The 16,189-nt window shown below is 44.0% G+C and overlaps 1 protein-coding gene across 3 annotated transcripts in view; it reads left to right on the forward strand.

Annotated features, from left to right (window-relative positions):
* The window catches only part of LOC137377286 (anoctamin-9-like), a 178,331-nt gene that overhangs the window by 35,199 nt on the left and 126,943 nt on the right, over window positions 1-16,189 (forward strand). For 2 of the 3 annotated variants that reach the window (XM_068046833.1, XM_068046832.1), the window contains exons 2-3: window positions 4,926-4,994; window positions 7,072-7,185. In XM_068046833.1, coding sequence (XP_067902934.1) covers window positions 4,932-4,994; window positions 7,072-7,185 — 177 coding nt within the window. In that variant the 5' untranslated portion in view covers window positions 4,926-4,931. Of the gene's footprint in view, window positions 1-4,925; window positions 4,995-6,500; window positions 6,582-7,071; window positions 7,186-16,189 lie in introns of those variants that run through there. The other variant, XM_068046836.1, reaches the window with a different exon arrangement.

Genomic DNA, 16,189 nt, shown 5'->3' on the forward strand with positions numbered 1-16,189 from the left:
GGAGTATTTCAGACACACTCTGGACTTGTGCCTTGTTGATGGTAGACAGGCTTTGGTGAGTCAGGAGTTGAATTATGTGCTGCATAAATCCCAGCCTCTGCTCGGGTCTTTTAGCCATAATATTTTTGTGGCTAGTCCAGTTAAGTTTCCGGTCAATGGCAACCCCCAGGAAGTTGATGATGGTGGATTCAGTGATAGTAATGCCATTGAATGTCAAGGGGAGATGGTTAAATTCACTCTTGTTGGTGACAATCATTGCTTGGCACTTGGGTAGCACCAATGTTACTTGCCACTTATCCCAAGCCTGAATGTTGCATGCGTGCACGGACTGCTTCAATATCTATCTGAGGAGTTACAAATGGGACTGAGTGTTGTGCAATCATCATCGAGCATCCCCAGTTTGACCTTATGATGGAAGGAAGGTCATTTGCTAATGGCACCAAACTTGGAGGTGTAGCAAACTGTGAGGATGATATGAATCACCTGCGACAGGATGTAGATAGACTAGCAGAATGGGCAGAGAGGTGACAGATGGAATTTAATACTGACAAGTGTGAGGTGATTCATTTTGGCAGAAGGAATATGGAGAGGCAATATAATGGCACAGTTCTAAAGAGTGTGCAGGAACTGAGAGACCTGGGGGTGCATGTGCACAGATCTTATAAGGTGTCAGGACATAGTGAGAGAGTAAAGCATATGGGATCTTGGGCTTCGTAAATAGAGGCATTGAGTACAAAAGCAGGGAAGTTATGCTGAACCTTTATAAAGCTCTGGTTAGGCCCCAACTGGAGTATTGTGTTCAGTTCTGATCACCACATTTCAGGAAGGATGTGAGGGTCCTTGAGAGGATGCAGAGGACATTTACCAGAATGGTTCCTGGGATGGAGGATTTTAGTTACAAGGTTGGGTTGGAAAAGGTGGATTTGTTCTCTTTAGAACAAAGGCAATTGAGGGGAGATTTAATAGAAGTGTACAAGATTATGACAGGCTTAGATAAGTTAGACAATGAAAAATTGTTTCCAATAACAAAAGATACAAGGACCATGGGACACAGATTGAATGTTTTGGGCAAAAGATGCAGGAGGAATGTGAGGAAGCACTTTTTTACACAGTGAGTGGTAATGATCTGGAACGCGCTGCTCACAAGGGTGGTGGCAGTGGAGACGATCAATGACTTCAAGGGGAAGTTGGATGGCTACCTGAGAGAAATAAACTTGCAGGGCTACAGGGATCAAGCCAGGGAGTGGGACTGACTGCGTAGCTCCATGGAAAGCCAGCATGGACACGATGGGTCGAATGGCTTCCTTCTGTGCTGTAAATGACTCTTTGAAGCAGTTGAAAATAGTTGGGCCTAGGACACTGCCCTGAGGAACTCCTGCAGCGATATCCTGGGGCTGAGATGATTGGCCTCCAACATCCCATGACCATCATCCTTTGTACTAGGTATATCTTCAGCCACTGGTTTGCCCCATGCTTTCTATTGCCTTCAATTTCACTAGGGCGCCTTGATGCCAAACAGAGTCAAATGCTGCATTGATACCAAGGGCAGTCACTCTCACCTCACCTCTGGAATTCAGCTGTTTTGTCCATGTTTAGACCAAAGCTGAAATGAGATCTGGACCCGAGTGCTCCTGGTGGTACCCAAACTGAGCATTGGTGAGCAGGTCGTTGTTGGGTAAGTGCTCTTGATAGCTTTGTCGATGATAATTGAGAGTAGATTGAAGGGGTGGTAATTGGCCAGATTGAATTTTTCCTACTTCTTGTGACAACATACCTGAGTAATTTTTCACTTTGTTGGGTAGATGCAGTGTTGCAGCTATCCTGGAACAGTTTGGCTAGGGGCGCGGTTAGTTCTGCATCACAAGTCCTGGTTGCAAATGCTTCAGCTTTGTCTTTTTCACTCGTGCTCAGCTCTGCCGTCATTGAGGATTGGGATGTTCATCCTCCAGTTAGTTGTTTAATTGTCTATCTTACAACTGGTGTGGCAGAACTTCAGAGCTTTGATCTGATCCGTTGGTTTGGAGTCACTTAGTGCTGTCTGTAGCATGCTGCTTCTGCTGTTTAGCATGTTTGTAGTCCTGTGTTGTAGCTTGACCAGACTGATTCCTCATTTTTAGGTATGTCTGGTGCAGTTCCTGGTATGCACTCCTACAGTCCTCATTGAACCAGGGTTAGTCTCCTGGCTTGATGGCTATGGTTGAGTGAGGTATATGCTGCGCCTTGAGGTTACAGATTGTGGTTGAGTACAATTCTGCTGCTACTGATGGCACACAGCACTTCATGGATATCCGGTTTTGAACTGTAAGATCTGTTCTGAATCGATCCCATTTAGCACAGTGGTAGTGCCACACAACACAATGGAGGGTGTCCTCAATGTGAAGATGGAACTTCATCTCCACAAGGACTGTGTGGCGGTCACTAATACTCATACTGTAATGGACAGATGCATCTGCGACAGGTAGATTGGTGAGGCTGAGGTCAAGAAGGTTTTGCCCTCATGTTGGTTCTCTCGCCACTTGCCACTGGCCCAGTCTGGCAGGTATGCCGCTCAGGACCTGGCCAGCTTGATCAATAATAGAGCTATTGAGCCACTCTTGGTGAAGGATGTTGAAGTCCCCCAGCCAGTGTACATTCTGTGGCCTTGCTACCCTCAGTGCCTCTTCCAAGAAGTGTTCAATGTGGAGGAATACTGATTCATCAGTTAAGGGGGGATGTTAGGTGGTAATTAGCAGGAGGTTTCCTTGCCCATGTTTAACCTGATGCCATGAGACTTAATGGGTTCTGGACTCAATATTGAGGACTCCCAGGGCCACACCTTCCCGACTGTATACCACTGTGCTGCGACTGCTGGTTGGTCTTTCCAGTGGGATAGGATCCACTCAGGGATGGTATTTTACAATTTGCTAAGCCCCCCTCTCTCAAGCTGGTGTCATCAACAAATTTTAATATTGCTCTCTCATTTCAAAGTCCATATCATTTATTAAATGCACAATGATAAAGGTGAAACTGTTTGTGTTATGAAGGTCATGGCATTATGTCCTGATTATGGATGAATCCAATGCTGCAATGTAAGGAGGTAGGTGTATTTAGGGGAGGCAGTGGTGTGGTGGTAAGGTGACTGGACAAGTAACACAGAGCCCAGGCAAATGTTTTGGGGACACAGGTTCAAATGCCACTGCAGCAGATGGTGAATTTTGAATTCAATTAATAAATCTAGAATTAATAGCCAGTCTAATGGTGACTATGAAACCATTGTCGATTGTTGTAAAAAAAAACATCTGGTGGCAATGAGGGGACACCCTCTCTACATGGGAGTCCTCCCCCTTTACATCAGGAACCTGGGGTGGAGGGTGCTGCAGAGGGCAGTCCCATGCAATAGACTTTTAAGCAGGTTTTTAAGCAGGCTGCAGGTTCTGCAGCCTGGACGAGTCCATGTTCCACGTATATATGGAGTGTGTGAGGTTGCAGCCCCTGTTTGAGTACATAAAGGGGCTGTTCCTCAAGTTTTGGCTGCATTTCAGCCCCACGCTCCTGCAGCGGGGCGTGGGCCGGGAGGATGATCTCCTCCTTGGTCTGGTCCTGGGCCTGGTCAAGGTGGCGATTCACAGGTCAGGGCTGTGGGCCATCAGGGGGTGCGTCCGCCCTGATTTCCTGTCCCTTTTCCGCGGTTACGTTTGCGTCCGGGTGTCCCTGGAGAATGCTTGAGGCCTTCCGTGACTGGAGGGCACTGCAGGGACGAGAGCGCATCATTGATGTCGAGAATGGCATTTTAATTTGAGTTTTGTTTTTTCAATTTTAATAAAATTATTTTTTTAAATGTCTATAAGGGGGGAATAAAGGCCCCCTCGACATAAAATACATAAAAGGGGCTTGGGGTGTAAAGGCCACCTTAAAAACAAAATGGGTTAGATGCAGGGTAAAGCTCCCTCTACACTGTCCCCATCAAACAAAGAAAAAAATGAGAAAAAAACTCCATCTGGTTTACTGATGTTCTTTAAGGAAGGAAATCTGCTGTCCTTACCTGGTCTGGTCTACATGTGACTCCAGGCTCACAGCAATACCGTTGACTCTTAAATGCCCTCTGAAATGGCCTAGCAAGCCACTCAGTTTAATGGCAATTAGGGATGGGCAATAAATGCTGGCTTAGCCAGCAACGACCACATCCCACAAATGAATAAAAAAAAGTATGACATTTGCAAATGATTATTACATTGGTGGAGATTGTCTGCATGTATTCATTTAGCAGGTAGTAAAATTCTGTTGAAAGGTCATAGACCTGAAACGTTACCTCTGTTTCTGTCTCCACAGATGCTGCCAGATCTGCTGAGTATTTCCAACACTTTCTGTTTTTAGTACAATTCTATGATTGCCTTTGTGCTGGCCTGGAGTCTATGAAGTCAGTTGTCCTCTTTCATCACCACTAAGTATGTTAGAGCTGGCATAATAATAAGTACAGGGTGCCTGGCTCTAGTATTATGAGATCTTCCTAACTTACCTCTTTCATCTTGTACCACTAAATATTGCAGTTAGGAAGCTTTAAAAGAAAACCCCACCATTAATTTTAAATTAATTTGCCCAAAATGGTGCCTGTTCCTTTAAGAGCTCATTTCTGCATACAACCTACTATCCATTGTGAAGAGACAGAATTAAAGCTGAATATTACCTGTTAATAATGGCACTGACATTTTATGCAAGAACATTATTTGCTACTGCAGGGGGCAGGGGCTTTGCATTTTTCATCCAAAACTTTTAATACAAGTGGCAGTTAATGAAGTGATGACAGCACAGAATTGTTTATGTTTACAAACAATGTGAGTTTCTGGGAATTAGTGTCTCAGACAATGAAATCTACGATGGCACTTTGATTACAGGTGTGACCACTGCCCTACAGCCAGTGAATGACTCTCTAACATCTTTATTTACAGAATGAAATGATTTACATTGTAGCCAACAATGAAGAAGAATATCTGCTGCTTGAGGATAATGATATTCTGGTAACTCCTTTTTCTTCCAAAATATTTAATTAAACAAATCATGAAAAGATAATGAACAGTACTGAAAGATACTTGCTCCATTGCTGTGTACCATAGAAAAGTAAATGCCTAGTGGTGCACACTCACATTGTTGTAGAAGTGTAAATAGCCCAGAGCTGCTTACTCACATTGCTATGTACTGTAGAAAAGTAGGTGCTCCCCTTTTTCCCTTTTACTCTGATCCAGTTAAAACTCTCATTCAGGCACCTCATTATTTAGATGGAGAGCAACATTCCCTCCATACCACCCACGAAGCTCTCCTAGGTGAAGTAGTTACGTAGAGAATACGACTCGCGTCACACTGCTACCTTCCATGACAGCGCTTCTGATATGTCTTCCTTTTTCCTCAACCGAGGATTCCCCCCCACTGTGGTTGACAGGGCCCTCAACCGTGTCTGTCCCATTTCCTGCACCTCTACCCTCACCCCTTCCCCCTCCCTGCCAGAATCGCGACAGGGTTCCCCTTGTCCTCACTTTCCACCCCATCAGCCTCCATATCCAAAGGATCATCCTCCGCCATTTCTGCCACCTCCAGCATGATGCCACTACCAAAGGCATCTTCCCCTCCCTTCCCCTGTCAGCATTCCGAAGGGATCGTTCCCTCTGTGACACCCTAGTCCACTCCTCTATTACCCCCTCCACCTCATCCCCTTCCCAAGGCACCTTCCCCTGCAATCGCAGGAGGTGTAATACCTGCCCATTTACCTCCTCTCTCCTCACTATCCAAGGCCCCAAACACTCCTTTCAGGTGAAGCAGTGATTTACTTCTTTCAATGTAATATACTGTATTCGCTGCTCAAAATGTTGTCTCCTCGACATTGGGGAGACCAAACGCAGACTGGGTGACTGCTTTGTGGAACACCTCTGCTCAGTTCCGAAAGCATGACCCCGAGCTTCTGGTTGCTGGCCATTTCAACATCCCCCCCACCCCCACCCTGCTCTCACGGTCACATCACTGTTCTGAGATTGCTGCAGTGTTCCAGTGAACATCAATGCAAGCTCGAGGAACAGCATCTCATTTACTGATTGGGCACGCTGTAGCCTGCTGGACTGAACATTGAGTTCAATAATTTCAGAACATGACGGCGCTGCATTTTACTTTTATTTTTAGTTACCTTTTTCTTTTTTCTTTTTTGTGTTTGTTTTATTTTAGTTTGTTCAGTTTGTTTCTACTGTGCCTACCACTTTTTTTTTTCATGTTTGTGCTTGTGGCTGTTCAGTTTTCAGTCCATTAACACCCTATCTGTACTAATGCTTTGTCTTTCAGCACACCATTAACATATTGTTTGCCTTTGCTCCATGACCTTCTAATCAGATATCCTGTGACCTTGTCCTATTAACACCTTTTTTGTTATCTCTTGCCCCACCCCCGCTTTACTTGCTTAAAATCTTTTACATTTCTTATATCTGCCAGTTCTGAAGAAGGGTCACTGACCTGAAACGTTAACTCTGCTTCTCTCTCCACAGATGCTGCCAGACTGCTGAGTATTTCCAGCGTTTCTTGTTTTTATTTATTCGCGTCACACTGTCCTGTTTAAAAAGTCCCAGGTTAGTTACAACATAAATAAGATGTGGAGTGGAACTTTGTCTACAGAATTCTATCAAGTATTGTCAGATCAGGAACACTGTGGGCCCTCAAAACTGACCTATCAAATACTTCAAAATTGGGTTTACAATAGTTTAGAGCTTTGGGTTTTGGGTTCGATGTAGAAAATAGTTCCCTTTACACCATCCTATCAACAACTTTCAGGTCAGCTACAAAACAGGTTCAAAGCAGTGTAAAATTTCATGTGTATTCCCTCATCAACCATTCCTTGTCAGGTAAAGCAAGAGTTTGAGCTCTCTCTCTATCAAGCACTTTGGGTCAGAAGTAGTGAGATGCAAATTAGATCTCCATCTATTCTGCACCAGCCAACACTCCAAAGCTAGGTGCAGTACAAACTGGATGGAAGGTGGAGCTCACTATAGAAAGGGAAGTGTTCATTATGTTCTGATGTACAGAATCAATTTTCTAAACCATGATATTCTTATGTTTCAGGCTAAAGTTGACTTTGTCTTAGTAGTGGCAAAACCAGAAAATGGCATGGACAAAAAGGAAGTTAATAGGAAGCTTTATCTGGGAAAACTGAGAGAAAAGGGCTTTCGAATAATGGTGAGTTGGATAATATGAATGTGAAATCTTCAGTGTGATTATTAGATAGAGCAGCCACAAACTTAACTTAGGAATAACCCCTCAATATTTGGAACCACTAGTTTATTGAATAGACTTTCAGATAGATTTAATAAATACTGACTCAGCTGAAAATTCAAAGGGGGTTGGTTCCTCTTTGAACAGGGACTTGTGTGATTTAAAAAAATAGGAGCCATTAGGTACTCAATCAGGATATGGGTGTTGTAGTGAGTGAATAGTCTTGGTCTAGAGCACATTGTTGCTCTGTTCAAGTTAGGAACCCCACTGTTGGAGCTCCTCAAGCATAGTGCCCCTCTACAGCTCAGCAAAAGTTTCCAAAATAATCACAGTTCTCTTTGCATCACTTTGCTGCACTACGACAAATGAGCATGCAGCAGAATTAAGATGTTCAAAGTTCAGCAATTGCAGTGTTGGAAATAAACTGGACAAAATTTAATGATAATGTTTACATATAAAACTTGCTTCTATTGCCTATAACCTTACTTCCCATTAGAGACTCTGTCAACTGTGGTTCTTCTAGTGTTTAGTTTTCTATTACATCTAAGTGGTATTAGATCTTGTGTGGGAGGAGCAAGTGCCTTAACATACTGCTGTTGGTCAATGAGTGTCTCAAGGAATAAAAGTGATGTTGTACCACTGGGTGCAGGGTCACCACTGGAAACAAGTCTGACAAAACAGTAGCTGCAAGTGACTGCCCACTAATCAGATTTGTGCAATTCTTTAAGGATGTTTCATTTTCCTGGGGTGGGGGGTGGGTGGGGAGCTGCCTCCTTTGTCCTTCTTGACATTGCCCAGGTAGCAGTCATCACTGCAAGATGACAAGTGATCTATATGCAGACCATTGATCCTTGAGGTGTGGGAAATCTGCCATTGTAGCTCTCTCCCTGAGCCTGTCAAATCTGACAGTTGTAGACTTATGTTAATTGGAACTCAAGCTCTTCGTAGCCTTCATGAAAGAAGCTGCATATTGGCTTGCTCTATCTCTGCAGCTCCCCTGTATTACTGTTCTGATAATCATATGTACAATACAGTAGAGAAGTCAGAAATGCAAATACAACACATTCTACGATAACCCTTGCAGGATATTCACTGCTGCCTAAACTTTTGGTCATTAATCAACTGCTTTCTGAATGTGGCTCCAGTAGGGTATCACTCCCTTGGCTATACAGCTGTGGAATGCTCAAATTGGAAGCTGGGCAGCTGCTTGCTGTTCCTCACTGCCACCTCCACTTGCTCCTCCCCATATAATCTATGCTTGACGTAATGTGCTCCCCAAGCTCACCAGCTGCGATTTTCTGATTAGTTTATGCCAATTTTTGTGTGCAAATTGGGTGATCCTGAATAGGAATTGGAATGGAGATCTGTTACTCTGCATCTCTGCCCACTTTTCCACTCACTCCATTTTTGCCATTATTTCTGGCAGCTTATAGAAATTGTCCATCCCTTTTTGGGTGGTTTCATAAAAGTCAGGCACAAATTACCACGTGCTGTCATTTCTATCTAATCTTTGCTATTTCCTGTCATTCTTCATCTGAAACCAATGTCTCAGGGTGCTTTTGGGAAAGGTGGAAAGCTATTTAAAGAGCTTAGCAGGTATATCATTGCTGCAATTTATAAGTTATTTCTGAACATTTTAAAAAGATTTTTTTTTCAGTATCCAAGTGCTTTCTTATGTGTCTTCTGCCATAATTTGCTATCGAACTGCTATTTTTCGTGCAAATAGATCACAATGCCCACAGTTGGTTTCCCACTGGCAATTCCCCTATATCTTTGCAGTTTGGAAAAGAGTAGTGGTTTGGTGCTCAACAAATCAGGCTGTACAAGATGTGTTCTCTGATCACCTGCAACTATAGAGGTGCACAGAGTGCTAGTGCATGCAGAGGCCCTCATTTCCAAAGGAAGCTAGGTCAATAGACCCAATAACGCTATTTAAATATATGGGGACACTCCCACTCATCTGTCATAACGTTTAGTGGAAGAGCCACAGAAAGCCCAGAGGAAGGGTGTTAGTCACAACAGAAATTCATCCCCCTGAATCATTAAAGACTTTATAAAGTTTACAAAAACACTAGTAATGCACTGAAGCATCAATTTTCTGTGGATAGGCATTTATAGCATGTACTTACAGTGCGGGAGAGCATTTACTCAGCAGGTCTAGCAGCATCTTTAGACAGAGACATAGAGTTAACATTTCAAGTCGATGACCTTTCATCAGAACTGGAAAAGGTTAGAAAAGGAATAGGTGTTGAGCAAGTGGAAGGGGGAAGAAGAACAAAAGGGGAGGTCTGTAAAAGGGTGGGGGGGGGTGGGGAAGAGAGATTAAATGACAAAGATGTCATGGAACAAAAGGCAAAGGGAGTGGTAATCATTGTAGTAAAAGATAAAGTATTTGTCCAGAGAGAGTGTTAATGGCAGAATAATCAACAGCTCTGTCCAAAAGCAAAAACATGAAAAACAAGTTTAAGACAGGCACATGATTACAAAAAATCAAAATGTGGGTCATGGTCTGAAATTGTTAAGCTCAATGTTGAGTCCAGAAGGCTGTAGAGTGCCTAATCAGAAGATGAGGTGTTGTTCCTCGAGCTTGAGTTGAGCTTCACAGGAACATTGCAGCAGGCTACGGACAGAAATGTAGGCGTGAGATCAAGGTGGTCAATTAAAATAGCAAGCAACCAGAAACCCGAGGTCATGCTTGCAGACTGAGTGGAGGTGTTCCACAAAGTCATCATGCAATCTGCAATTGGTCTCCTCATTGTAGAAGAGACCACATTGTGAGCAGCGAATACAGTATACTAAATTGAAAGAAGTAAAATAAGTTGCTGCTTCACCTGGAAGGAATGTTTGGGGTCTTGGATGATGAGGAGAGAGGGGGTAAAAGGGCAATTGCATGGGAAAGTGCTGTGGGAATGGGACAAGGTGTTGGGGGTGATGGAGGAGTGGGCCAGCATATCGTGGGGGGAATGGTTAACCATTCTGCCATACACCCATCCTGAGTACTTGTCAGCTTGCCTGACGGGAGTGATTCACAGACTTTTCACCTGCTTTGAGTGTTTTATGATCCTCTCATTCACCAGATCCCTCAAAGTGCTTCACAAGAACACAAGGAATAGGAGCAGTAGACCAAATGGCCTATCGAGCCTGCTCCGTTATTCAATACGATCATGGCTGATCTTGGGTTCAACTCTACTTTCCTGCCCACTCCCCATATCCCTTGAATCCCTGTGAGACCAAAAATCTATCTATCCCAGCCTTAAATGTATTCAATGATGGAGCATCCACAACCCTCTGGGTAGAGAATTCCAAAGATTCACAACCCTTTGAGTGTAGTAATTTCTCCTCATCTCAGCCCTGAATGATTGGCCCCTCATCCTATCCAGCCCTTTCAGAATCTTGTATGTCTCAATTAGATCGCCTCTCATTCTTCTAAACTCTAGAGAATATAGGTCCAATTTAGTCAGCCTCTCATCATTGGACAACCCCCTCGTCCTAGGGACCAATTTAGTAAATCTTTGCTGCACCGCCTCCAGTGTAAGTATATCCTTTCTTAATTATGGAGACCAAAACTTCACACAGTATTCCAGGTGTGGTCTCGCCAAAGTCCTGTACAATTTTAGTAAGACTTCTTTATTCCTGTGCTCCAATCCCTTTGCAATAAAGGCCAACATGCCATTTGCCTTCCTAATAGCCTGCTACTCCTGCATGTTAACTTTGTGCGTTCCTTGTATGAGTATCCCCAAGTCTCTCTGAACATCAACACTTACTAGTTTCACACCTTTTAAAAAATATTCTGCTTTTCTATTTTTACGACCAAAGTGAACAACTTCACATTTCCCTACATTATACTCCATTTGCCATCTTGTTGCTCACTCACTTAACCTGTCCATATCTCTTTGCAGCCCCTCTACATCCTCCCAGCAGCTTACCTTTCCACCGAGCTTTGTATCATCAGCAAACTTAGATACATTACTCTCTGTCTCTTCATCCAAGTCATTAATATAGAGTGTGATTAGCTGAGGCCCCAGCACTGATCATTGAGGCATCCTACTATTCACTGCCTGCCAACTTGCAAATGCCCCATTTATGCCCACTCTCTGCTTTCTGTCTGTTAACGAATCCTCTATCCAAGCTAATATATTACCTTCAACACCATTGAATCCTATTAATCTTTTATGTGGCACCTTATCGAATGCTTTTTGAAAATCCAGGTATACTACATCTACTGGTTCCCCTTTATCTACCCTACCAGTTACATCCTCAAAAAACTCTAATAAATTTGTCAAACATGATCTCCCTTTAGTAAAACCATGCTGACTTGTTTGAATCTTACTATGCTTTTCCAAGTGCAATGTTTAATAATAGTTTCCAGCACCTTCCCAATGACTGATGTTAGGCTAACTGGCCTATAGTTCCCCGTTTTCTCTCTACCTCCTTTCTTGAAAAGTGGTGTAACATTTGTCAACTTCCAATCTGAGGGGGCCATTCCTGAATCTAAGGAATTCTGGAAAATCATAGCCTGTGCATCCATTATCTCTGCAGTTATCTCTTTTAGAACTCTAGGATGGAGGCCATCTGGTCCCGGGGACCTGTCAGATTTGAGTCCCTCAAGTTTCTCCAATACTTTTTCTTGGCTGATATCAATATCCTTAATTTCCACACTCTTTTTAGCCCTTAGGTTATTGCCTGTTTCTGGTATGGAACGTGTGTCTTCCATTGTCTTCATAACTCACCAGCCGGCTCTTGGTAGAAATAATTAAAATTATTTTTTTTTTTTGCATGAACTTTGGAACTTTATCTGAAGTAATTTTCACAGGAATTTGATGAAAGTTTCTTTTTGAAAGGATCTCTTTATTTAGCAGGTACAGCATGCCGTAGGCGTAATAAGCAAAATGTACTTTTAAGTTTAGCAACTGTTTAGCTTTTAAGTATTTTGTAATGTATTCCTAGTGGTTTGCACAACTGATTTAAAAAAAAGTCTTGTTTCTGAGAACTTGTTTCTGGGTTCTGCCAGGGCCATGCAGCTCCTAACCTCATTACAGCTTTGGGCCAAACATAAAAGAGCTGAACTCCAGAAGTGAGGTCAGAGTGACTGCTCTTGACATCAAGACAGCATTTGACCGAGTATGGCATCAAGGAGCTGTAGAAAAACTGGAATCAATGGGAGTCTGGGGGAAAACTCTCCACTGGTTGGAATCATACTTAGCACAAAGGAAGATGGTTGTGGTTGTTGGAGGCCAATCATCTCAGTCCCAGGACATCACTGCAGGAGTTCCTCAAGGTAGTGTCCTAGGCCCAGTCATCTTCAGCTGCTTCATCAATGACCTTTCCTCCATCATAAGGTCAGGAGTGGGGATGCTCGCTAATGAATGTATGATGTTCAGCATCATTCGCTACTCCTCAGATACTGAAGCAGCCCGTGTCCATGTGCAGCAAGACCTGGACAACATCCCGGCTTGGGCTGTTAAGTGGCAAGTAACATTTGCGCCACACAAGTGCCAGACAATGACCATCTCAAACAAGAGAGAATCTAACCATTTCCCTTTGATGTTCAATGGCATTACCATCACTGAATCCCCCACTATCAACATCCTGGGGGTTACCACTGACCAGAAACTGAACTGGACCAGCCACATAAATGCTGTGGCTACAGGAGCAGCTCAGAGGCTGGGAATTCCGCGGTGAGTAACTCGCTTCCTGATTTCCCCAGAGCCTGTCCACCATTTACAAGGCACAAGTCAGGATTGTGATGGAATACTCTCCACTTGCTTGGATGGGTGCACCTCCAACAACACTCAAGAAACTCCACACCATCCAGGACAAAGCAGCCTGCTTGATTGGCACCCCATCCCCCACCTTCAACATTCACTCCCTCCACCACTGACGCACAGAGGCAGCACTGTGTACCATCTACAAGATGCACTGCAGCAACTCACCAAGGCTCCTTAGACATCACCTTCCAAATCCTCGACCTTGACCACACAGAAGGACAAGGGCATGGGAACACCACCACCTGTAAGTTCCCCTCCAAGCCACACACCATCCTGACTCGGAACTATATCGCCATTCCTTTACTGTCACTGGTCAAAATCCTTGAACTCCCTTCCTAACAGTACTGTGGGTGTACCTACACCCCAAGGAGTGCAGCAGTTTAAGAAGGCAGCTCACCACCACCTTCTCAAGGGCAATTAGGGATGGGTAATAAATGCTGGCCGAGCCAGTGATGCCCACATCCCATGAATGAATAAAAAAAACTAAAACATAACGCTAGAAAGCATGACAATTTCAAGAAAAATTGCACCATTATTCAAGTTGGAGGAAGGTTCTGATTAAGAGTCTTGAATGTAAATCTGTTTATTTAAACAGAGCCCGTTAGTAATACTGCCACAGAGATATTTATCAGGAAATAAAAGATATTGCTTTAGCTTTTGCTTCATTTTAATATTTCTTCTTTGTCACAATAAAAACTCATACCTAAGCATACAGGATAGCCTGTTTTCTGACATTGTACATAAGGTCTCTGTTTTAAATGAAGTATGATTTATATATTTTTACTGAAAATTGAATGTTGTACCTCAAATCATGGAGGAAACGTAGAGTGGATTGTAAAGCAAAATGTTAATGTTTAAAGCTACACTTAGAAAAACTATTGGTTAAAGTAGGGAGCAGTAAAGATGATGCCCTTCAGTTTATGTAATACTGGTCAGATAATTGTAGGTTTTATTATCTGAGTTTTTGCAATTTGGTATTGTAACTGGCCTTGATCAAATCATTTCTGTGGATGAATAAACTGATTGTTTTAATCGCTCTTGGCTGACTCATTTCACTGAATGCAAGAGTCGTATGCTCTTAACACTGTAATATTTGACTCAACATTGCCATGGAGATTTGCTAGTGTATATATATTTTTTAAATCAACTTCAAGAATTCAGTGTTGCACACATGATCACCTTCTGCCTTCAATTGTTGTTATCCACATGTTGAATGTTTAATTTTTAAAAAATTCATTCACGGGATGTGGGCGTCGCTGGCCAGGCCAGCATTTACTGCCCATCCCTAATTGCCCTTGAGAAGGTGGTGGTGAGCTATCTTCTTGAACCGCTGCAGTCCATGTGGGGTAGGTACACCCACAGTGCTGTTAGGAAGGGAGTTCCAGGATTTTGACCCAGCGACATGAAGGTACAGCGTTATAGTTCCAAGTCAGGGTGGTGTGTGACTTGGAGGGGAACTTGCAGGTGGTGGTGTTCCCATGTATTTGCTGCCCTTGTCCTTCTAGTTGGTAGAGGTTGCGGGTTTGGAAGGTGCTGTCGAAGGAGCCTTGGTGCATTTCTGCAGTGCATCTTGTAGATGGTACACACTGCTGCCACTGTGCGTCGGTGGTGGAGGGAGTGAATGTTTGCAGTTGGGGTGCCAATCAAGCGGGCCGCTTTGTCCTGGATGGTGTTGAGCTTCTTGAGTGTTGTTGGAGCTGCACCCATCCAGGCAAGTGGAGAGTATTGCATCACACTCCTGACTTGTGCCCTGTAGATTATGGACAGGCTTTGGGGAGTCAGGAGGTGAGTTACTCGCCTCAGGATTCCTAGCCTCTGACCTGCTCTTGTAGCCACAGTATTTATATGGCTACTCCAGTTCAGTTTCTGGTCAATGGTAGCCCCTAAAATGTTGATAGTGGGGGATTCAGCAATGGTAATGCCGTTAAATGTCAAGGGGAGATGGTTAGATTCTCTTTTGTTGGAGATGGTCATTGCCTGGCACTTGTGTGGCGCGAATGTTACTTGCCACTTATCAGCCCAAGCCTGGATATTGTCCAGGTCTTGCTGCATTTCTACACGGACTGCTTCAGTATCTGAGGAGTTGCGAATGGTGCTGAACATTGTGCAATCATCAGCGAACATCCCCACTTCTGACCTTATGATTGAAGGAAGGTCATTGATGAAGCAGCTGACGATGGTTGGGCCTAGGACACTACCCTGAGGTACTCCTGCAGTGATGTCCTGGAGCTCAGATGATTGACCTCCAACAACCACAACCATCTTCCTTTGCGCTAGGTATGACTCCAGCCAGCGGAGGGTTTTCCCCGATTCCCATTGACCTCAGTTTTGCTAGGGCTCCTTGATGCCATACTCGGTCAAATTCTGCCTTGATGTCAAGGGCAGTCACTCTCACCTCACCTCTTGAGTTCAGCTCTTTTGTCTATGTTTGAACCAAGGCTGTAATGAGGTCAGGAGCTGAGTGGCCCTGGCGGAACCCAAACTGAGCATCACTGAGCAGGTTGTTGCTAAGCAAGTGCCGCTTGATGGCACTGTTGATGACACCTTCCATCACTTTACTGATGATTGAGAGTAGGCTGATGGGGCGGTAATTGGCCGGGTTGGACTTGTCCTGCTTTTTGTGTACAGGACATAGCCGGGCAATTTTCCACATTGCAGGGTAGATGCCAGTGTTGTAGCTGTACTGGAACAGCTTGGCTAGGGGCGCGGCAAGTTCTGGAGCACAGGTCTTCAGTACTATTGCCGGAATATTGTCAGACCCATAGCTTTTGCAGTATCCAGTGCCTTCAGTCATTTCTTGATATCACGTGGAGTGAATCGAATTGGCTGAAGTTTGGCATCTGTGATGCTGGGGACTTCAGGAGGAGGCCGAGCTGGATCATCAACTCGGCACTTCTGGCTGAAGATTGTTGCAAATGCTTCAGCCTTATCTTTCGCACTGATGTGCTGGGCTCCCCCATCATTGAGGATGGGGATATTTGTGGAGCCACCTCCTCCAGTTAGTTGTTTAATTGTCCACCACCATTCACGGCTGGATGTGGCAGGACTGCAGAGCTTAGATCTGATCTGTTGGTTATGGGATCGCTTAGCTCTGTCTATCGCATGCTGCTTACGCAGTTTGGCATGCAAGTAGTCCTGGGTTGTAGCTGGGTTGTAATTCAACAGGTTCCTAAAACCTTTCAACAATGAATTTGAATCCC

This window comes from Heterodontus francisci, chromosome 14, assembly GCF_036365525.1.
Source record: "Heterodontus francisci isolate sHetFra1 chromosome 14, sHetFra1.hap1, whole genome shotgun sequence".
In the NCBI taxonomy this organism is placed as follows: domain Eukaryota; kingdom Metazoa; phylum Chordata; class Chondrichthyes; order Heterodontiformes; family Heterodontidae; genus Heterodontus; species Heterodontus francisci.